Source organism: Dipodomys merriami, unplaced genomic scaffold (genome assembly GCF_024711535.1).
Source record: "Dipodomys merriami isolate MVZ:Mamm:240054 unplaced genomic scaffold, mDipMer1.0.p SCAF_6, whole genome shotgun sequence".
Classification (NCBI taxonomy): domain Eukaryota; kingdom Metazoa; phylum Chordata; class Mammalia; order Rodentia; family Heteromyidae; genus Dipodomys; species Dipodomys merriami.
Genome location: NW_027206179.1, coordinates 19,486,975 through 19,510,294, shown reverse-complemented (window position 1 = coordinate 19,510,294; position 23,320 = coordinate 19,486,975). Strand labels below are relative to the sequence as shown.

The following is a 23,320-nucleotide window of genomic DNA, read 5'->3' as shown; positions in this document are numbered from 1 at the left end:
TAAACTCTAGTACCAGTGCACACATGCACGCACATGTGTACATACACATTCATACACAGTTATTGTAATGGTTTGCATTTATCCCATTTTCATAATTAACAATCAATAACAAGAGTATAATTTCAAATTTTTATGATCTTCAAGTAGTTGTACAAAGGGGTTACCATTCAACAAGTCAGTTTGTAAGTATAATGCATCTTGATGAATGTTACTCCTTTCATCATCCTCTTCCATCTCCCCACCCATCTCCTGAATTTCCTCTTCCTCTTTTCAAACTATTTTTTAAACTTAACAAAATGTTTTCATAAAAGGTGGACCCATTGCAACAATGAGATATACAAGTAGTTATGTCGAAAAATGAACTTTACAACTTTGGTGGCGGGGGGAGTATGGGAAGGGATGGGAAGGGGAAACAAAGAGGAGGCAACAATGCTTGATAAGAAATGTACTCGTTATCTTGCCCATGTAATTGTAACTCCTCTGTACAGTATTCTCACAATAAAAAAAGAAAAAAAATCCTCAAATATAAATCTTTGACTACTTTTCAAAATTCTTAGGACAAGCTCCTAGAAGGAATCTCTTTGGCCAAAGAGTGTGTATGTCTATGAAGGCTTTTTGATAGATATTGTCAAACAGCTTTCTAGAGGAGATATTCCTGTTTACACAGTAATAGCAGCATATGAGAATATCCCTATCCCTTATGGGCAACAAAAATACTAATTTCTTAAGGAAAAGAAAAGGTCATAGAAGGCATTGAGAGAGCAGTGGCATTTGGGATGAGTAAATTAAAAGAACAGAGGAGTGCGCAGTGAGTGAAGCAGAAAGTGTTTGCATCTGGGCAACCTGGTTTTAATGTTGAGTAAGAAAAGTAATTTTCCAATCTTTGTCATTTTTTAATCTGTAAAGCTGACACACTTATAACACCTATTTTATAATACTATCATGACGATTAAGTAAGATGGGCTTTACTGTCATTACACCCTGCTCAGTGCCACTGACAATATATGCTTGGGATTCTAAGACGTTAGGAAGGAAAGGACATTATCCATTACTCATAATGGATTTCCATGATCACCCTTCTCCTAGTATAACCATTTGGAAACCATGGCGATTTCAGCTTTGAGAATTATCTCCAGCTTGTCGTTTGCAGCTGCTGGAGGTTGATAAAGGGTCACTAGTTTATAAAGTAGTTAAGAATGCTTTTGTTTCCTATAGGTGACATATCCTTATGATTAGTTTATGTATTGGGAGACGGTAAGAGAATGAATCTTGGGAACAGGGGACATTGCTAAATGCTTAATTGAACTTACAACTGCCAAACACACACACAAGCAAACACACACATACATACATTAATAATGTAAAGAAACTCTAAAATTTATTTTGAAATTCATATAATACACTCCTTGGGTTCTTTCCAAAGGCATGATTTAAGAAATAGGTAATAGTTGTTATACCGAATGATGAGAGTGGACACTGATTTGATTTCATTGTTGTATAATACACTTAAGGACTTATCTAACTAAATGCAATTCTCATTTCTGCTTCCTACCTATGGTGAATGCCTGTTTTCTTCCCACTTCTTCTTTCTGGAAGGGGCTCACTATCACCCCAGCCCTTTTTGAAACTGTGCTCATTAGTTGCTTTCTTACATATCTGAGTGATGTGCATTCATGTGGAAGCCAATGGTTTTAGAACACAATAAACAAATTTCTCCTAAAGTACTGTCTTTGAACATTAATTTGTGCAGTTTTTACTCATTGTTGGTGGAGAAGTTTTGCCATTTTTGCTCACACATCTTTTCATCTATGCCTTTCTGTCTTTCCACAGAGCACTGCACATTCTCTATACAACAGTGCTTTAGGCGTATTCTCAGAATGCTGATTCAAGGGCAGAGGTGGAAGAATTCCAAAGCAGCTTCCTTTCCTCCCTCAGCTCTACCCTGAAGGTCTTCTGTGTAAAGGAGGGGTAAATAATCCAGAGAACACTATCCTGAGAGTGCTCAAACACACAGAATAGCTCCAGAAGATATTGTTCTCATTATACAAACAGTATTTGTTTATTACCTCTTCAGGAGGATCTCACTGATTTGTTTATAAAAGTTAGGAATTTATGGATGAAACCTGTTCCATGTTTTCTATCCATTTTGCTGTCACATATGGTATTATGGCCTCCATAATTAATTTTTTCTGTAATTTATGTCTGTGAGGTAATCCAGAGGCATTTGGTGAGTGATTAGTCAATTGAAAAATGTTGCTTTGATATATGATTTATTTATGTAGGGTGCTGTCCCTGAGCTATTTTGCTCAAAGCTGGCACTCTACCACTTGAGCCACAGTCCCATTTCTAGCTTTTTGTGGGTTAATTGGAGAGAAGAGTCTCATGGGCTTTTCTGCCTGAGCTAGCTTTGAACCACAATCCTCAAATCTCAGCCTTCTGAGAAGCTAGGATTAGAAGTCTGAGCCTCTGACACTCAGTTGTTTTAATATTTTAAAGATAAATTTCTCCTCACTAATTCTTTTTTGCCTCTGAATGATTCATGTCAGACCCACCTCCCAGTGAATTGCTTGTTCTACACATGAATGTCATAGAAAATCTACAGAGACATCTAAAGGACCTCTGTAACCCTTTGGTGATGAAAAACATATCAAACTATGGACTGTCCACATTTCCAGAGAAAAGCAAGAATGTTCTTCCCGTCTAGGAAACTGTGATTTACAATACAATAACCATCATTATTTCATTCCCAGTATTCTGGGAATTAGGAAGTTGTGGTTTCGTGCTTCAGAGTGCTTATGACAAAGTCCTTGCTCGCAGAGTCTGTTTAGACTTTACAAATGTAACAGAATCATGGCAAATGATATCTCTCCTTTCCATCCACATAAAAAAAGCATCTGGGACTGCTTGAAAGTGGTTATTAGGGGTAGGCGGGGCTTGAGGCCTGTTGCTAGGTTGCCTAAATGGTGTTTCACCAGGAGGCTGTCGGCAGGAGCTTCAGTTGCTTAGCAACTGGGTCCTCAGCCACAGCATTTTTCTTAATGAAGGTTTTTCACAATTCTCTGTGTGATTACCTCTGCTGAACATCTAGACACATTCCCTCTGAATTACAGACTTTATGCCTCCCTGATTAAGTGCAATTTTGCTTCAAAATAATTTTGTACAACTTTGTTCAAACTCTTCACATTTCATTTTCTATTATAACTGCTGGCTGATGAAGTGTGCATCCAAACATTCCCTTTCCAGCTGTGATTCTATCCATCAGAGTTACTTAATAAAGAAAATAGGGTTTTAAAGACATTGTAGGTCATCTCTCAGGAGCGCCGTATGTTATATGCTGAGTTCACAATTCTAGTTTCCACTTAGGTCTCTACGTCTGTAACAGAAAATATACTCCTCAGTGCTGGCCACCCCAGAATGGATCCTCACAGTTGGTTAAAAGAGATGAGAGCAGAGGCTGGATTCCTTGATGGTAACTCGATGTGGTATCTATTATAGAACCTAGAGAGCATTGACATTATTTTTTCCCCAGAAGTTTGAAATGTTGCTTGAAAAAATTGAATGACACCACCATTTAATCCATCATGAATTGGCTGAACAATTCAAGACTTCCACAGACTCATCAAGATGCTGCAGCATCCTAAGGCCTTTCCTAAATATTTATGTTTAATATGTTTTAATAGCATCTAAATGTATGATCAGTAAAGTTTCAACTTAAAGCTTTCCAAAGTAAAATTTGTACCTTGATCCTTCCATAGAAGTCTTTATCACCTTAGTGTCATGCAAGCATGTAGAAACTTCCATTTCATTTCCAACTGGATATCAAAATAATAGTTGGAAAATCTTACATCTTTTTCCTTTGGTCCTGAAACTTTTCTTTTCTCTCATGAGGATTCATATATAAGATACATTAGCCTGTCCTTGCGGTTCCTAATTACCAAACAAACAAACATGCACACAAACCAAAGGTAAGAACCAAGACTCAATTGCTATCTAGTTCTGTGCATGGAACTCTGGGGCTAATTTTGGCAAAATCATATCACCTCCAATTTCTTGGGAGCTTATGAGAATACTTCCTCAAATAATCACAGGCATGAGCCTCTGGTCAATGATTGTTTTTCTATAGCTTGTTGTATTGTGATTGGTTCATACTGAATGAAGTATGTTTTCCATTCTCAAATTCCTAATCCTGTAGGTAAGCTAGCTTCCAATTATATGAGTAAATGTGTATAAAAAGCAGGAAGTTCCATAGTGCTCTATTTTCTCTACAGGCCTCTTTGAGAATCACGGTATAAGAATCAAGTCAAATGTTCCTAGTGAAAGCTCCCGTAGAGCTGCTGAAAAATTATAGATGACCTCATGCCATCACAGAGTTGTTCTGGGTTTGAACACCTGGGGTGTCTGTGTTTTCAAAGAGTTCCCTGACAGCATTCCATTTCTATCAGAATCCCCCTCAAGTTGTAGAACATTCTGGAATATTCTACATAGCTAACTGCCTTGGAGGAAACAATGGGAAACTGTGCACGTGTGAGTGGATTGTGACATCCCCTGTCTGGGACCATACCTGAGTAGTGGCTGTAGAGGTCGTGCTGCTTCGTGATCCCCACATTTGTTGAAACTGGACTCTGATTTCTGCAAAGGTCTCAATGATGACAGCAATAAACACGTTCTGAAAGACAGTGACAGACCACACTTAGCAAACACTGGCAATGAGGAAGCAGAGGAGAACAATCAACAGACACAAGACCTGCAGAACTAGCCCAAGATCTAAACTTGGTGAAGGCCAATGGTTTCCAGTACCTTAACAAGCCAGGCGAGGAAGAAAATCAGAGTGATGAAATAGAAGTAGGACCGCCAGCGGGGGAAGCTGTCAATGGCGCGATACATGAGGAACACCCAGCCTTCCTGGGAGGCCGCCTCATAGACGGTGAATATGCTGGTCCCTGTCAGGAGAGGAGAGCAGACTGAGCTGTGACTGGCCTTCGAAATAGGAAAACATTTCTCAGAGAAACTATCCGTATTTATTTACGGATTCTCTCCATAACAAGAGCTCCTTGAAAGAGATTAAAATCCCATGCAACAACTTGTACTCTAATTCTTGTATTTGACTTCATGGCAGGGTACTTGAACTTAGTGATCATATGATTTTGCTCTATCTTTATCTGTGCATCTACTATTGAGAAAAGGGAAATGAACATTGGAATCCACTGCAGATAGAGATATAATTTAGAAAGAAGGCATGTCATGTAAGCTCACCACATGGGACTTCACTCTTTGAGTATGTGAAATAACTGTCACATCTTTAACTGAAATGAAATACATCTGAAAACTGAGTCACACTTAAAATCTCTTTCTCACAGTGAGACTAAGGTATTCTTCAATACAGAAAATTAATGTGATGCATCTATCTTCATATCCCATGATGCTTACTGAGTGCCTAGATGTAAGGTGTTTTATTTTGAGGGAGTGAGTATTGTCTCATTGAAAAGTAATATCATATATGGCCAGATTTTTGGACATCTGGTACAGAGAACCTAAACTGTCACACAGGGAAAAGACGTGTTTTGTTTGTTATAACATTAGGAGTTACTTTACAGATGGGCGAACTAAGATGCAGGAAAATTGGGTAACAAGGTTGTGCAATGATGAGTAGGAGAAGTGGGATTAATGCAATCATTCTGGAATGATGCTCTGTAATGTTCTACATGGCTGACTTTAAGGACATCTTCCCTGCAGCCATCCTTTATGCACAGACCTTGTAGGACTGAGGATTGAATGGCAACTTCTGTTAAGGCCTAGCACATTGTGATGCCTTGGCCATTTCAGTTATCCTCAGTATTATTATAAAACAGAAAAAATTTTGTTCACTACTGTGAACATTTTATGAGATACATCAATAAAAACACACTGTCAAAACAAAATTGCTGGTAAAGCAAATGTGATTTATGCTGTTATTTATACAATTGGCAAATGTGTGACCTCAAGAAATCTTGCTGCCATAAAGGTGGCAAAATCTGCCCACATAGATGCTGATCACACAGAAGGATACAATGGGAATGCATATGGCCAAATACTCAAACTGAGAAGGATGTTGCTATACTATGTGTAGTCCTTGCTGTCTCTGGGCCTGTAAATGGAAAGAGGACACACCAGCAGAAACTATCAGAGCAGATTCAATGTGAGGATGCATGCAGAAAGCCTCTGCAAAAGGACACAATGGAAATGAAAGGAATTGAAAGAAATGTTGAGACAAACAGTACAATGTAGCCTTATTCAGTGAGTGCTGATTACACATTAATGTGTGCTCATGTTCCTAATACTTAGACTATAATTTCTATATGTTCTAACTCCTTTTTCTCCATAGTTTTGTTTTTAATTGATACATAGTAATTATGTGAATTTGTGGGTACAGTATGACATCTCCATACATTTATAAAATCATCAGGTCCTAGTAATTGGCATCTCCATCATCTCAGATGGCTATCATTCAAAATTTTCCCTAATGGCTATTTTGAAAGAGAATTAATTGTGTTCAACTACAGCTATTTGAGTGTAATACATATCTTTAGAAATTTGTTAGTTCTTGATTTAGTCCCCGGTTCCCTTAACTATCTATCCCTTCTTCATCCCTCCCCTCTCTCCTTGTTCTCTGTTTCCATGAGATGAACTTTTGAGCTTTCACACACAAATTAGAACAGGAGGCATATTTCCTCTCATGTTAAGAACCTGATATCTATATGTTGCTAAGTCATTGCTATAACAAGTGGTATTTGCAAAGCGTATATAGTCTTATTTGGTAGATAACAAAAGTTGGGGATGAGGGTAGATATTGTAGGTCAGGTTTCTCAGCAAAGAAAAGTGAAGAGCATAAGTTAGAGAAGGTGCTTGTGATAGAATTCTAATAGAATAATAAATCGAGTTTATTTATCCTATTACATAGCTTCAACCCAATTTTTGGTACATTTTCCTTATATTTTCTCTTGTTCTGGAGCAGGGCTTTAAGAAGAGGTTTTTGAGCCAGGAAACAGTGGCTCACACCGGTAATCCTTACTATGAAGGAGGCTGAGATCTGAGGATCACAGTTCAAAGCCAGCCCAGGCAAGAAAGTCTGTGAGACTCTTATTTCCAATTAACCACTTGGAAAGCCAGAAATGGCTCTATGGCTGAAAGTGGTAGAGTGCTAGCCTTGAACCAAAAAGTTTAGGGACAGTGCCCAGGCTCTTAATTCAAGCCCCATGACTGACAAGACAAAACAAAACAAGAAACAAAAAGAAGAGGTTATTTTCTATTTAAATAAAATCAATTCTTTTCTGAAAGCCTAAAGTTAAGGTACATCAGGGAAGTCATGCAAGAAGATGCTTTTAAAATAGAATTCAGAGAAGAACAGCTTTTACAAAGAATAAAATGCAAACAGAAGACAGAAGAACCTGTTCCAACTAATGACATACATGTGCCAGAAAGGTACGACTTTGCTTTTGTGGACTGAATACGAACAACAATTTCAACATAAAACAAATAATTTATGTCCCTTATTTTCCTCTAGTTATTGAACGAAAACAGAAAAGCAGCTGCCCAAATCCATTATGAACCAGCAATAAAGTTTAATAGCTTTACAATTTGAGCATTTTGGCTAAAATATGAAGATTGTCAATGTAAGATTAAATCAGAGAGGAACAATGACAATTATCCTCCCTCGCCTTGCCCAGATATTCCATTATAGCATCTACAGGGAAGATTATTTTTTTGAATTAAGGAGAATATAACATGAAATATGTCATCTTGAAGCTTTTATGCCACTGTTCCTATTTTGACAAAGGGGAAAAAATTGGAAAACACCATGCAGCTCAAAGAGCAGGTTTGTGGATACAAAGAGAGGAGAAAATTGTGAAAATATACCCCCCCAAATCTCTGCAGGAAAATAAATTCTGGGTAATAAAGGAAATGTTTCTTATCCTTATGAACCTCACCAGCAAAAATGACTTTGAATATTATTTTTCTAATAGTTGCAAAGGCAACCGAATTTAGGACAGTCTTTTCTTATCTCTTCCCTGCTTCTGACTTTGCAAAATATAGGGGGAAAATCCCTCCTGCAACTATTTCCCAGGGTCTGACCACTATTTAAATGGACACATGTCAAGTGTGTGACCTGCTCTTGGCTGTAGCTGGTGGTTAGCTCTGAAGCTAAGAAGCTAAGGCTCTGAGTGGTGCTGGCCATATCCGTGTTGCTTTCCCTCTACCTTTCAGCAGATTCGTCTTTGATGTCCTCTGGGTCTTAATACCTCTATTAACCTAATGACAATCCCCAGCACCCTCAGCGAGACCTTTGTTCACCTGGGCCCCGTTGCCTGGGCGCTGTCCCTGAGTCTCTCCGTACTCAGGGTTAACACTCTACCGTGAGAGCTACAGTGCCATTTCCGGCTTTTTTCTGAGTAGTTTATTGGAGATTAAAAGTCTCACATACTTTCCTGCCTGGATTGGTTTCAAACCATGATCCTTAGATCTCAGCCTTTTGGGTAGTTAGGATTCAGGCTAAAACCACAAATACCACTTTTGTTTTTTGCAAGTTTTCTTTGGAGAGATTCAACATTTTCAAGAGCAAACCCAAAGAATATGGACTAATTCTGAATCTAGTTCTTTCTGGTCTATGAAATGGAGCACAGAATACAAATGTGTTAACTAGCTCCAGACCTAAAGGTGTGGATTCCATAAAAAAAAAAACCTACCTAGCAGGAAGGAAGTTAGTCTGTGAGGCTGCTTCTTTAATTAAATTGTAGCTTGAGGCCACTTACTGGGGACAAAACTCAATATTTTCATTCTTTTTTGTTTTGGTGAACTGTTTTCCTTACACACTGATAGTCTGTCCACTCTCAATTGGAATATCTCTGACAGACTTTAGCCATAGAATTAAAAACAAACAAACAAACTTAAGCTAGGGGTGAGATTCACTCTTGAGTGTGTTTTGTTTTTGTTTCATGGTTTTATTTATTTATTTTTTTGCCTACCCACATATTCCCACCACCTCAACACTTATGTCTTCATAGGAACTCAAACACAAATCCTGGCAGTAAGACCTGTAACAATAATAAATTTTACCCAGCAGTAGTTATCATAAAATAAATCTTATTGTCAGGAGTCAATTTGAAGAAACGAAAGTGAGAGAATTGTATTCTTCAGGTAGACATTTGGGTTAAACAAAATACAACTTTGTCACTAAGGCTCAGTGTACCCATTTTCAGAAAATGAGAATGTCAACAGACTGACGTGAGCATAAACAGCTACCCTAAATGGCAGAGGTTTCCTAAGCAATACATCAGCTAGAATCACATTATTTGGAATGAAGTCACCTTTCTAATTATTTTAATGACTAATTTATCCTAATGAATTCATTCTTCATAAATGATGTTTGCTATTTCTCAAAATCTCGTTCCAGTTTGCTAAAATAAACCTCTAGAATTATGTCGAGTATTTCCCCCATGATGTAACCTTGTGGTAGGCTCTGATGTAATCTTATAACTATAATTGGTTTTTTTTTGGGGGGGGTCCGGTCTGGGGCCTGAACTCTGGGCCTGGGCGCTATCCCTCAGCTCTTCCTGGGCGCTGTCCCTCAGCTCTTCCACTCAAGGCTAGCACTCTACCACTTGAGCCACTTCCGGCTTTTTTTTTTTCTGCTTAGGAGGTGCTGAGGAATAGAAGCCAGGGCCTCATGCATGCAAGGCAAGCGCTCTACCATTGAGCCACCTTCCCAGCCCATTATAATTGTATTTAAAAGGTCAGGTCCACATGTTCAGCTCATGAGCACTACTCACTCAGCCTGTGAACTGCATGCAGCCGCCAAAATAACAAAACCATGTCAAGCAAAACAAGATATTTTAAAATTTCATGTTCTAGAACACAGAACAAACCCTATAGAGATTAGTACTGCTTCCATGGTGTGCTGCACTGGGGTCTGAAGTCAGAGCCTTAGGCGGTCCCTTGGCTTTTTTCTCTCCAGGCTGTTGCACTGCCGTTGTGACACACCTTCACTTCTGGAGTTTTTGGAGATAAGATTCTTGAGAACTCTTCTTCCCCAGCTGGTTTTAGTCAATGATTCTTGGAGCTCAGCTTCCAGAGTAGCTAGAACTACAGGCGTGAGCCACCAGCACCCAGATGTAATTTACTATAAACACTTTAAGACATATTTATGAGCTCTATGTTTCCCAGTTTGCAGTTTGGTTTTGACTAAAACCTAAAACGTCACTGTCCTCGCTCTAAAATTTCACAGTAAAAGTTCAAGATCAGATTGATTTAAAAATATCTATGCTTATATCTATTTTCCTATGGTAAAAGTGTTATAAGTAGTAAAAATTGTTAGTTGAAATATATTTCTGTAAATATAGAAAATTTCTAAACGTTCACGTGGTGAACAGAAAATGCCCGTGGGCAGGGAGAGGTGAAATCTTCAGCCATAGTATTCACAAATGGCAAAGAAATGTTGACAAGGATGGATGCTGATGTTGGCAGCATCGCTTGGTATTAAAGCAGAAACATTCCAAAGACACAGACTCATGTGCCAAGGCAAATAGTTCCTGTCTCTGGGGCTGGGCACTTTCCAGGTAGACTGGGAGGGAAGACAGCAAAGAAATCCTGCCAGAAGCCTGTCTGCTTTTGAATTACCTCTCTCCCTTTAAGAAGCAGTGATTTCACATTGAAAGAGCATCTTGGAAATTTACTTTCCATTAGTTGATTTCAAGAAACCTATACTTAGCTTACAGTTACCTTCCTGAAAGCTCTAAGCATCCATGATTTCTTGTTCATATGATGTGGAATCAGCCAGGTCACCGTCCTGCCCCTCACCTCCCATGGATACCCTGGGCAAGACAGTGCTATTGGCCATGACTAGAACACTAAATCAATGTTAATTAGAAGTTTTTAATGCGTTCTCCAAGAGTAAATCTGAAATACCATGCCAGAAATTTGGTCTCTTTGGCTTTGTCACCACCCATTTTTGAAAGATTTATTAGATACTACAGTCAAAAGAAATCAAAGCAAAAAAGGCCAGAACTTAATAGTAATGGCATAAGAATTTCATCACAATCCAAAAATTTAGAAGCAGGCATTTGGAAAGAATATGATTATTTCTTTCTTTTGGAGGATAAAATAGTTCACATCTCTGCATTATTATGTACCAGCAGTAAAGATAAAAAATTCAAAATTAACAATAAGCTAGAGCTAGTTGTTCTACCTGAAAATATTTACAGTAGCAAGACTAGAATAAAACATGGACCAATCTTGGAAATAAATCATTAACACTGTTCACAAAAGCATATTAAAATCCAATTCAGATCTAAATGAGAAAGAAAGATACTCAAGTGGTATTAGCCAAATATGATTTTCAATAAATCTGAGATAAATATATTTAAAAAAACACAGCATAGTGATACTAGAAGAGCACACAGGAGGAGCAAAACAATCATTCAGAGAGTTAAGTCATCCTTTAAAAGTAAACTGTGAGAGTAGGTCAGGGAGAATAGCAAGCAGTAATATTTGATAGAATTACTGGTTAGGGAATGTTAGAGAATGAGGACAGCCACAATTATAGATGTCAAGACTGAGAGCTGGCCAGTCAGCTCGTCTGCCAACTTGGAGAGTCTCCAGGAGGGGAGAATTGCACAAAAACATTTCTGTGAAGAAATAGTGTCTAAGAACAATCTGCTGCTGGATGCCCAATGCAACAGAGCTCATGTGTGGTGTGAGCAAGGTCTATAGCCCTGTAGTCACATAGGTTAAGAAGTAAGCCAGCCCAAAGAAACGCAGGTCCCATGGTTTACCTTATTTGCAATAACTAGTATATGTCTGGGACAAGCAGAAAAGGTAAAAAAACTACATACATATGACCAGGTAAGATTATATTAAATGAAATCAACCCCAAGATAGGGAAACAAGTGGTTTTTTTCTTTCTTGCTATTATTCTAACGAATTTATAAATGTACCATGTGATTTTTTTTGTTGCTTTGTATATTCCTCCCCCACGGTATAACCCCTGTTTTCACTGATTTGATGTCAGTCTAATTTGGGGGGGGAACCTGAAAAAACAAAAAGTTTAAATAGGGATACAGGTTGACCCATTGTAACAATGAGATGTACAAGACACTATGTTGAAAAATTAACTTTACAATTTAGGTGAGGGGCGGGGAGGGGAGAGTATAAGTTGTGGAGGTGGAAGAGAAGGGATGGTAGGGGAAAAACAAAGGGGGAAACAATGCTTGATAGGAAATGTACTTATCACTTTGCTTATGTAACTGTAACCCCTCTGTACAGTATTTTTACAATAAAAAACTTATTTATTTTAAAAAAGAACTGCTGAACAGTACAACTGGGTCCATCTCCCTGCCAGTGCTATCACTGGTTACTAGTGTGTGACTCTACTTCTCTGAGACCTGGCTTCCATTTGCTCTGCATCACCCTCTTTGATTGTTTCTTGTGACTCTTCTCTCCTATTGCTGCTCAACAAGGTGGATAACACCTGCACTGTTCATGTTGGGAAGTTTGACAGCCTGTAGAACAGTATGCACACAACCCTTCTCCATCTTTAACTCTGCTCCCACCTTTCTCCCAGTGCCCCTCCATGGTTGACGGGTGGAAAGACACCATCGCACACCACCTCAACATATAGGTCACTAGATGAGTGGGATGTCTGAGACTAAACAAGTTGGTGTGAGTCAGAATGTAGTTCATTCGTCCTCCCAGCCTCCTCAGTATCAGTAACCCCATTTCAGAGATAAAGAAATGGAATCTAGCCAGTTAAGTTATTTGCTCAATCCAACCTAGCTAGGAAGGGGCAGTCAGGTTGGAGTTTCCCTTTACTCCTGCCCGAACACTCTGCTAGCAGATCCTCCTTGTGTGTTGGAAATGTGATGCTATTATTAATTTTCTTGGTCTCTTGGAGTGGGGCTTTGAACAGATGCTCTTGAAAGACATAGACATAGGCCAGGCATGGGCTACTGGTAAACATTAACCACCTTGGACACTAGTATCAGTGTCCAAGGGAGGGGCTTGTTTCCCCACCACCATTACTAAAGCCTTCACAACCAGAAGAAGGCCTGGTCTCTTGTCTACCCCATTCCATAGATCTTTGAGTGCTGGCTTAGGTTTTTGAGTAAGAATCTTTGTTGAAAAGCTGCTGGCATTAAGATAACAGAACAATGGACAGCTGCATTACTCAGCCCTGACCCAGGAGCCACCTACTAGCCACAGTGTTGTGGCTAAGCTCCCTAGGTCTTTCTGAGATTACGCCAATGGAGAGAGTGGTCCTCTCGCACATAGGCTCTTTCTATGTTTTAATTTTTGTATCAACACATGGACAAGTTCATTCTTATTTGTCTGTTATTAACAACAAAGAGACTGGGGCTCAGGAAAGCTGAGATGCATCCCTGAGTTTGACCAGAAAAGCAAGCCTGGAGCAGTAGTTTAATGAATCATCTTGATGTCCCCAGCCTGCCACGCATGCCTAAGACTTCTGAACTTTTCCTGGCTTGGTTTTGAGGAATTTGAACAAATTCCTGTCTAGTACACTTTGTAGAAGCAAAAATGCTGCTTTTAAAGTTAAACAGACTAGCCCAAGGACAGGGAAGGGAGGGGAAGAGAAAAATTCCTTTATTTGGGGATTAGTAATAGTTCCTTTGAGTTTCAGTTTGGGGTGGTGAAAAAAATAATTCTACCTTCTCTCTGCTCTCTCTGTGCTCCTCAGGTGAGTGTCTAGCAAGAAACAGTTTTTTGTTGTTGTTGGTGGTGGTGGTTTTTTTTTTACAGTCTCAGAAATCACACCCAAAATCCAGCAAGATTTTTATTCCTTTACCAGTCGATTAGGCATACTGAAACAACATAAAATTCACAAATGACTCTTGTTTAGTTTTAGATGTATCTTCCAGTCATATTTTTGCTAACTGAAATTCCAACTACTGCTCTGCTTCATGATACAAGTATAATAATTTGAGAAGTAAATATTAAGTAGAGAAACTATTTTATAAGAATAACTCCATTTTGATTTAACTGAAGTGGCTCTTTTAGGAATAGATTATGGTTTGCTTATTTAAACTTGGGACAGAAGTTTGCTTATTTAATCCTGAAGACATGGTGTTCTTTCCTTCTTCCTGGGCATGTGGCTGCCCAGCTGGGGAATATATTTCTTGGAATTTCCTGCATGGAGGTGTGGCCTTGTGACAAAGTTCTTGCTCATGTGGATAACCTCCAACAAAAATCCCTTTCCACCAACTAGAGAGAGAAGGCTTTTCTGAGGGCAATCTTGGAATGCATGCCCTAGAGTAGCAGAGCTTATGAGCACAGCTATATTTTGGGAGGACCTCTTGGGTCAGAGTCTAATTATCTACTTACCTACTCAGAGTAGTGACTTCCAAAAAAAATCAACTTGTGTTTTGCTTGAACCATTGTCTTCGAGGCACCTTCCCTAACAAACTTACTTTGTTTCACCTATTACACATAGTAATATTTTAAGTAGCTCATGGGCTATTTGGGCAAAGTTCTTAAAAATGGCTTTATCTTCAAAAGGTAAAAAAAAAGTGTTATCAAAATTTAATATGTTGATATTTTAAGATCACATACAAACATATAGACCAAAGTTGAAATTTCAGGGAAACAACATAGAAATGTTCAAAATAATTTTTTTTTTGCAAAATAGCTCTTTTTGCCCCTCATAAAATCACTCCATTAACCTTGACGTGAGTTACTGGCTTGCCAAACCATAGGCATTCATTTTCTATATAAACCCTTCCCCTGAAGAATGAATTCTCCTCAGAGATCTAAGATAACAAGGAAAAATTTACAACATAATGTCACATAAACACTTGCTATAAAGATTTGCTTATGTTTTTTTGAAATGATCAAAAGAGATACTTTACATATGAGAATACTTTTTAAATATAGGGTTTTGGTTTTGTGGCTAATGTTACGATTCAGGAACATGAAAAGATAAAATTTTTTCTCAAGACTTTGTCTCATTTCATGGTTCTTAAAAGCTTCTTAAAGCAATGCTGTTTCTTACTGAAGGAAATGTTAGAACATAGGCAAAGTCTTAAGAATAACAAACACACACACACACACACACACACACACACACACACACACACACACACACACACACACACACACACACACACACACACACACACACACACACACACACACCAGCCTGTACCCACAAAATCCAAGTTTACCAAAATCAAATACAGTCATAGAATTTCACTTATATGGAAGGGCTATCAAGTTTATACTTTGTTATTCTAGGCAAGGAGATATGAGAATTCTTTACTGTTGGAAAAGGAAGCATTTTTAGGTATTCATTGCAAGTATGCTGAACTTTTATCCATGGTGACAAGCATGGCTACCTTAGACATATAAAACACAATACCACAAGAGTGTGATAAAATGCAGAGATCCATTTCCTTGTCTACCAGTCACACATACTTTGCTATTTTGGCCCACCAACCAAAAAGTCTATTTTTTTTTTTGGTCCTCTTGCAAAGAATTCTTAAAAGAGTTTATAGGGATTTTCAACAAAAATTTAGAGGAATGCTGTCTGTCTGAAGGGAAATTCATACCATGTAGCCTTTGCAAATGCTTCCATTTTATGCAATAGGAAAGACTTTCATTTCAGTAATTGATGACCTAGTATTCAAAAAACCCAATTAATTATGAGCCCTTATTTGTTCAAAGTAACTTAAAAAAATCTAAGCCTGTGTCCTTTTTATTATTCAGTTACATTTTCTGTTATAAATAAGAAGATAAATGGTAAAAATCCTGGCAGCTAAAGCACTTTCATCATCAGCATACTCTTCAAACTTCGCACATTATAAAACAGAGATCTGTTCTGGAAATGAACAATTCTTCTGTTAATCAAGTCTGCCCTTCACTTGGGGTAATCGTTCTCTTCACACACAGACCATCTCTCAGTAAATCCCATTTAAACAACATGCACGATACATCTGCATCTTCTCTAATATTTCCTATGTCCTTCTTGTCATCTCTTCTTTGGACTTCAATGGCTTCTCTATGTGGCTACAGCTTTCCTTGAGTTCCTATGTAGCCGGCAGAGTGATTCTCATCAACCTTCTCTCAGTGTTCCAGTGGGTTCCCATGTCATTTAAAAACAAAAGCCAGGGTCGGCCACAATGGTCCACACTTAGAATTACAGCTACTCAGGGAGATCAAGATGATCACAGTCTACGATCATTTCAGACAAAATGCTAGCATAGTCCCAACTTACCCAATAAGCTGGGCATGAATGAAATGTCAATGAAAGCATAAGTAAATAGATCAAAGTCCTGGTCTGGCCATAGAAAAAAGTGAGAAACTTTCTGATAAATAACTAAAGCAAAAGGGCTGAGATGTGACTCAAGTGACAGAGCACCTGCCTAGCAAGGTCTAGGTTCAGTGTTTAAATCCAGTTTCTACTCTCCAACCCCAATAATAAAGCTCTATGGTCTGTGTCCCCTTTGGACTTTCTGATCAATTCCATTCCTTGTCACTCTCTCTATGGAGAATCACTTTCTCATTTGAGCCTTAGTGAGTCATTTGAGCATGCTTCCTTTTTCAGGCCCTCACTCTGTAAGTTTCCTGTCCCCTATACTCTTCCCACAGAGAGCCAGTCAGTGGCTCTTGTTATTTCTAGGAACTCTTCTGGCTATTCTCTCTGAAACTGCAAACCCCACCCATAGCCCTCCCAGGTCCTCTTATCTGCTTTCGTTTTCTCATTAACATGAATCACTACAGACTTTATTTTAATTCATTTTTTCTTATTTTCTGTAGAATTTCTACCCTCAATAAAACCAAGGATTTTTCTCTGTTGTGAACCTTGGGGATTAGGTCCTTTAAAAATTATGATTGAATGCTGAAGGAATAAAACTATTTTTTCACATAATGGATCAGCCAGGAAGGAAAATGATAGAGAAAAATAGTAAAGAAACACCTGAACTGGAAATAAAATAGATATAAATCAGAGATTAGAATTCATGGCATAGGTAACAATGATTCATTAGCTGGATGCCAATTCCTCACTCTCGTAATCCTGGTCACAGCGGAGGTTGAGATGGGGAGGAGCATGTGTGGTTCAAGGTCATCCTAGGTGTCATAGCCAGGTACTGTGACATGTACCTCTCTTCCAAAGCTACAAGAGAGGTTGAGATTTAGATGGTTGATTCCAGGCCAGCCTGGGCTGAAAGGTGCTCAAGACTCCATTACTAGGGAGGGGCTGAACACCTCCAACAGCCACGGCAAAATGAAAGTAGGTGGATCTTTGCTCAGACACAAGTCCAGGGAAGAAGTGGGACTCTATCTCAAAAATAACCTCAAAAACCACAGTGCTACAGCTGTGAAAACAGGGCTGGAGCCAGCCAAGCAAGCATGAGACTCAGAACTACAAATAACACCACACAAACAAACAAACAAAACCCCCATAGTTATTAGGTATTTCCATGAGTTAGAGAACCAGCAAAGAAACATAGAAGGTTGTTTATGTGAAATTTGGGTGCAAGGGCCAGATCAGCAGAGGAACAGTGGCTTTTCACTGCTGTGCTCTTTCTGTGGCAGATGGTGTCTTATCTTACAGCCTACATTGCTCTGTTATGGATGGTGAGTCCCCAAATCAATCTCTCTCTCTCTCTCTCTCTCCCTCTCTCTCTCTCTCTCTCTCTCTCTCTCTCTCTCTCTCTCTCTCTCTCTCTCTCTCTCTCTCTCTCTCTCTCTCTCTCTGTCTCTCTCTCTCTCTCTGTCTCCTTTTTTATTTTTCTGTTGGTCATGGGACTTGAACTCTGGGCCTAGGCTCTGTCCCTGAGCTCTTCAGCTCAAGGCTAGTGCTCTACCACTTGAGCCACAGAACCACTTCTGGTTTTGTGGTAATTAGATAGAGAGCAGAGTCTCAGGGCCTTTCCTGCCTGGGCTGGCTTTGAACTGTGATCCTCAGATCTCTACCTCCTGAGTAGCTAGGATTACAGGCATGAGCCACCAGCTGAGTCCCCAATCTCTATAACTGCAGCTATGCTCAAGGTCCAGTTTCAGTTCAGCACCTTCAGCCATTACCCACAGAAACCCAGGAAATACTCAGAACTCTGCTCTCCATTTGAGCAAATCACAGAACAATTATTCAACTAAAGATTAAATGCAAGCTAAACCAAACTGGTATAAAACAGTGAAAAAATAAAATAAAAGAAGTATCTAGCACTCTATATTACATGAGAGCTACTTGGTATCAATTTTTCCAAATGACTTTTTCTTAACCAAAAAATACAACGAAATCCAAGACTTTTATATTTGATGTCCCTTTCATCTTTAGTGGGCAATAAAGGCAAGAATTATATGCAATTAAGGAAAGTTCTTTAAAAATTTTTAAAGCAGGCTCTAGAATTTTCAATAGCCCCTCAATTAGAGATTCCTAAAATTATTTAATATCTTGTCATGTATGTGGCAATTTCTCAGCCACAAAGGAATTTTGAAACCTTTCCTAGTTTTCTCAAATTATAATTTACTAATATTAATTTTTAAAAGTGAGGGAACTATAATTTCTTAGTATTCTAAAATAAAGTATAATCTGGAAGCCTCTGGTTGCCACTTAGATTTGATTTTAGATTAAGGTTGGTATTTTTCTCCTGTATTTCTGTTTTAGAAATAAAAATCACAGAATCTGGGACATTTTCCATCTGAAATCATTTGGTTTTTAGCTTTGTACCTTTTAGACACTTGAGATGCTCGATAATGTCACAAAGTAGAATTCTTGCTGTGTGCTATTATTTCCACTGACACATAAAGTTAGCTTTTTATAGAAGAATATTAGGGTAGGAAAGAAAAAGGCCCTATTTTTGTATCCCATTAGATGGTTTACTGCCTTTTAAGATACCAATTATAAGCAATGGTCCATTACCTGTCCTTGTAGTTCTTGGAAATCTTCTCAAAAGATTTCCTGTGACTGTCAGCAGTGGGCTTTCTGAACTCCATCCCTTTTCCTGACAGATGCACAAGATGGGACTACTCATGATTATTTTTGTACCTTATTCTTGGATTGGAGACAGCTATAAGATCTGCCTTTCTTAGTATGGCTAGCCGCTCTTTTACTTGATTCTACCACCTTTTAAATGCAATCTCTTGTCACATACCTTATATACCTTGATAATGCTTTCTCAGGATTAAAAGAAAAGGCGTCCAAAATTTCCAGTCATTAGAGAAATACTGCTAATTGCTGGATCAAATGACAATGCCATTTGAAAATGGGGGGAAGGTCAAACTCATTCCTGAGTTTGTGCCATCTTTCAACCCATACTCTTACTCATTTTGTCCACAAACTTAATCTTCAGTCATAACATGGCTTCTGCTTAGAATACTACACACAATTCTGAGTTTTGGACTTCTGGCATCCTATCTTTTGTTAACTCCAAAAAAAAACTATAACATACAAAAGTCATGTAGAAAAACAGAAATCATATGAACAATCCAAGGGAAAAATGGGCCAAGATTATGCACTGAAAAAAAGCTGATTGGCAACAAACATGCATAAAATTGACTATAACCTCATAACTTATTACAAAGGTATAGAAATGTGCATATCATCTGTTTCATTGGCTAACAGTACACATTTCATTATACCATATAAGTGAAACCACTCTAAGGGGACAAGATTCTCACAATAAAGTACTCTCAAATATGGAAGAAATTTAGACATATATATTTAAAAAATTAAAATATGCATAGCCAGCAGCTCCATTTCCACAATCTAATATCTAGAACTACAAATTCATTGTACAAGATTCATGCATAATATATTTAATATTCGAATGTCTGTCATCACACACAAGATGAAGATATTGAATATAATATGTGATAGTTATAGCTAGCCTAAATAAAATGGAGCCTATTTATTCAAATGTGAAGATGTAAACATTTCATATATTCTATGCAAGTATATATATGTCTACATATGCAAATCACTTTGACATTCTAAAAGAATATAGATTAACTCATGAAAAATGTTATTTTGGAGATACAGAAAGAGGACCAAAACTGGAAGTAGTCATCAAAAGAGACATTGTTTGTTGTTGTAGTAGTTTAAAGAAACAAATGAAATGTTTACTTGTATAATCGAGTTTTTAAATTCAAGAAATATATAGATTTTACAGCCCTCATTCCTCAATGCTAACATCTCACAAGTCAAACAGACATACATGTCTACTCTTAGGTTTTAACTACTTGTAAGGGAGAACTATACCAATAAATTCACCCAGTGTTTTGTTATTAAATGTCACTGACTTTGGATTTTTGTTTTGTATTGTTTTTGTGAAACAAAGTCTTGCTATATAGTTCAGGTGGGCCTCCATCCTCCTGCTTTGGCAGTATGAGCGCTGATGTTACAGGTGTGCACTACCATACTTGGCAAATACCATTACGTTCGTAAATAGTGACTAGATTTAATTCCATGGAGCTTGTTTTGCATACATATGTGTAGTATGTACATGCATGTGGAACATGAGGATTTCACACAAACACAATGACATGATTTTCATTCTCAGCATTTAAATTCACCATATATAAACACACATTATGCGACATAAAGCAAATGATATGGTACAAGTGTGTAAATAATGATGCAAAAATTATTTGATAGTATACAATCAAATGCTAGGCTATATAGTATATAACTTTATTAGCATTGGTGTAAAATTCCTTACTTTAAGGTATACTTTTATACTAATTCCCAAAGACAAATTAAGAAATGTTTTCAGTTCATCAATTCAGTATCTTTAAAAAGAATATCAAAGAAATCATCCGTTTAATATTTGGCATGAAGACCTATCTGAGGCCCTATTTGTTAGTCAAAGGCTAGAGCTGATGATCCTCTATATTTAATTTCATTGCTTAACATCTATCACATAATCTATTTAGGGCCCACTTATTAAAACTGATATAAGAATTTTTTTTTTTTTTTTTGGGTCCGGTCGTGGGGCCTGAACTCTGGGCCTGGGCGCTGTCCTTCAGCTCTTCAGCTCAAGGCTAGCGCTCTACCACTATGAGCCACAGCGCCACTTCCGGCTTTTTTCTTTTTGCTTATGTGGTGCTGAGGAATCGAACCCAGGGCCTCGAGCATGCAAGGCAAGCGCTCTACCACTGAGCCACCTTCCCAGCCCTGATATAAGAATTTTATAGGTAATTTAGTTTTAAACTCAATGTGTACATTGTAAAGTAAAACAATGTTATTTTACCCTGTAATTAAACCTTAAAAATTCTAAAAATGTAATTCAGAAAGTAATCACAACATCCTAGCTTTATTAATAGTTTTTGTCTTCATGAAACTTGTGATCTTATTTTATGTATGCTTAAGAAATGTGAAAATTAATTGCATCAGTGAATCAAAAAGCCCACTTACAATTAATTTGGAGTAGTAGGCAGTGACAAAAAATAATGAAATTGCCAAATCTCTTGGCAGATGATAGGCTTAAATAACTCATAACTACAGACCTTGAGCATTTGTCTTCACTAGAGTAAATGGCTCTGCCTTGTCAAAACTTGCCAAATAAATTAGAAATATAGTGTGTCATCATCTGTTGACATTATCAACCAATCTGCTCTCTGTCTTCAGTGTGAACAACACAGTGCAACTTTGCACACTCAGCTCAAGTAAATATATTCTTGGATTCTCCTTCCATAGTTCCTCTACAGTCAGTCCATCCTCATAAAAATGTATTTCATTTTATTTCTATTTTTTTGTATTGAAAGAGGGGCTTGAACTCAAGGCATCTGCACTATCCCTGAGTTTTATCCCTCACAGATAGCACTCTACTACTTGTGCCACAGCTCCCCTTTCAACTTTTTGCTGGTTAATTGGAGATAAGAGTCTCAGAGACTTTGCTATCCAGGCTGGCTTTGAACCACTAGTCTCAGAGTTTAACCTCCTGGGTGTCTAGGCTTACAGGTGTGAGCTACCAGTGTCTGTCCAAAATTTAATTTTAAGATTGCCTTTCCTCAGTGAACGATGAAGTCAGTCATTTTTTAAAAATGTCCAATACAAAGAACATGACATAAAGCCTCCTAATTGACTCTGATTCTCCACCTATAATTCTCATCAACACTCACTGAAATATTGACTAGAATTGATTAGAATTCATAACCTATAAAACTGAGCATTTACACTGGAATTCAAAATGGAAGTAAAATAGGTGTCCTGATTTCCTTCAGGTTAGGGGAAATAAAAATGGGAAACAGTCATATGTTCTACATGTAAATGAAATATCTAGGCAGTGTGTTTCCTCAGGTGCTGATGCTAACAACAGCCTTAAGATTTGTACTTGGTTGGCTACGGTACCCTCCCAAACTCCTGACTTTGTTGTAGGCTGAGACTCTTCTATGGTACAGATGCACATATCTGTTTTGAATAAACATTCTGCCTCAGCTAACCAAGGAAGTGGAAACTGAACCAGTTAACATCATATGATATCAACATTTAGGAAATTGCATTGTTAATATCATTCTATTTAATTGTAACGGAAAGGACAAAATTTTACTATCAAGGATTAAATGGCATACATGCTATATAATTCTATTACTTCTGGCTGTTGTAACTTTAAGTAATTTGAGTATTTATTATCCATCTTAATTGATTCATAGTGGAGTTAATGATAAATACAGAACTGATGCAATAGTAAAACAATTCTTCAAGTCTAAGAATTAAAGTAAATAAAGTTAGTATTAACAAGTAGTATTTCGGTGGACTCCCTTTTTGAAAAATGGAACAAAGACAAACTAAAGCTTAATGCCAGAATTTAAAATATTTTATCAGATTATGCAATGTATATGTTTAAAATCTGCCTTCTCCCCCAACAACGTTCTTACTGTTACTTTTTGACAACTGTTATTGTGTTTGGTTTTGATTTCCTTGAAGGACTAAGTTCTGGACAGGCCACACCAAAACATCATGGGCATGGCCACTTCATGGGTGGTGGGTCTCTATAGATCCTTTCAGATTATGCTAATGAAAGGTATGGTGCTGCTGCATGTGATCACAGGTGCAGAGTGTGCCTCACCTAGCCAATTGGTTGATTTCATGAACAATCTTGTGCATTGTGAGGATCTGTAGGCAGTAACACACCAAAGGGTTGCCTGAATACTAAAGAATTCTACCTGAGCCATAGTTGCTCATCTGTCACAGCACTGTCACTAATGCATTTTCATTTTCTTTCCCTTCATATGATGGCAAAGGGCCACTGCACTCACAACTCATTAGTCTTTTTTTTTTTTTTTGTCGGTCGTGGGGCTTGAAATCTGAGCCTAAGCACTGTCCCTCAGCTCTTCA

The 23,320-nt window shown here is 38.0% G+C and overlaps 1 protein-coding gene across 3 annotated transcripts in view; it reads right to left on the bottom strand.

Annotated features, from left to right (window-relative positions):
• Positions 1 to 23,320, bottom strand: part of Nalcn (sodium leak channel, non-selective) — a 230,975-nt gene that overhangs the window by 153,559 nt on the left and 54,096 nt on the right. For all 3 annotated transcript variants that reach the window (XM_070002669.1, XM_070002668.1, XM_070002670.1), the window contains exons 8-9: positions 4,798 to 4,940; positions 4,562 to 4,666 (exon numbers count right to left, since the gene is read on the bottom strand). In XM_070002669.1, coding sequence (XP_069858770.1) covers positions 4,562 to 4,666; positions 4,798 to 4,940 — 248 coding nt within the window. The remainder of the gene's footprint in view (positions 1 to 4,561; positions 4,667 to 4,797; positions 4,941 to 23,320) is intronic.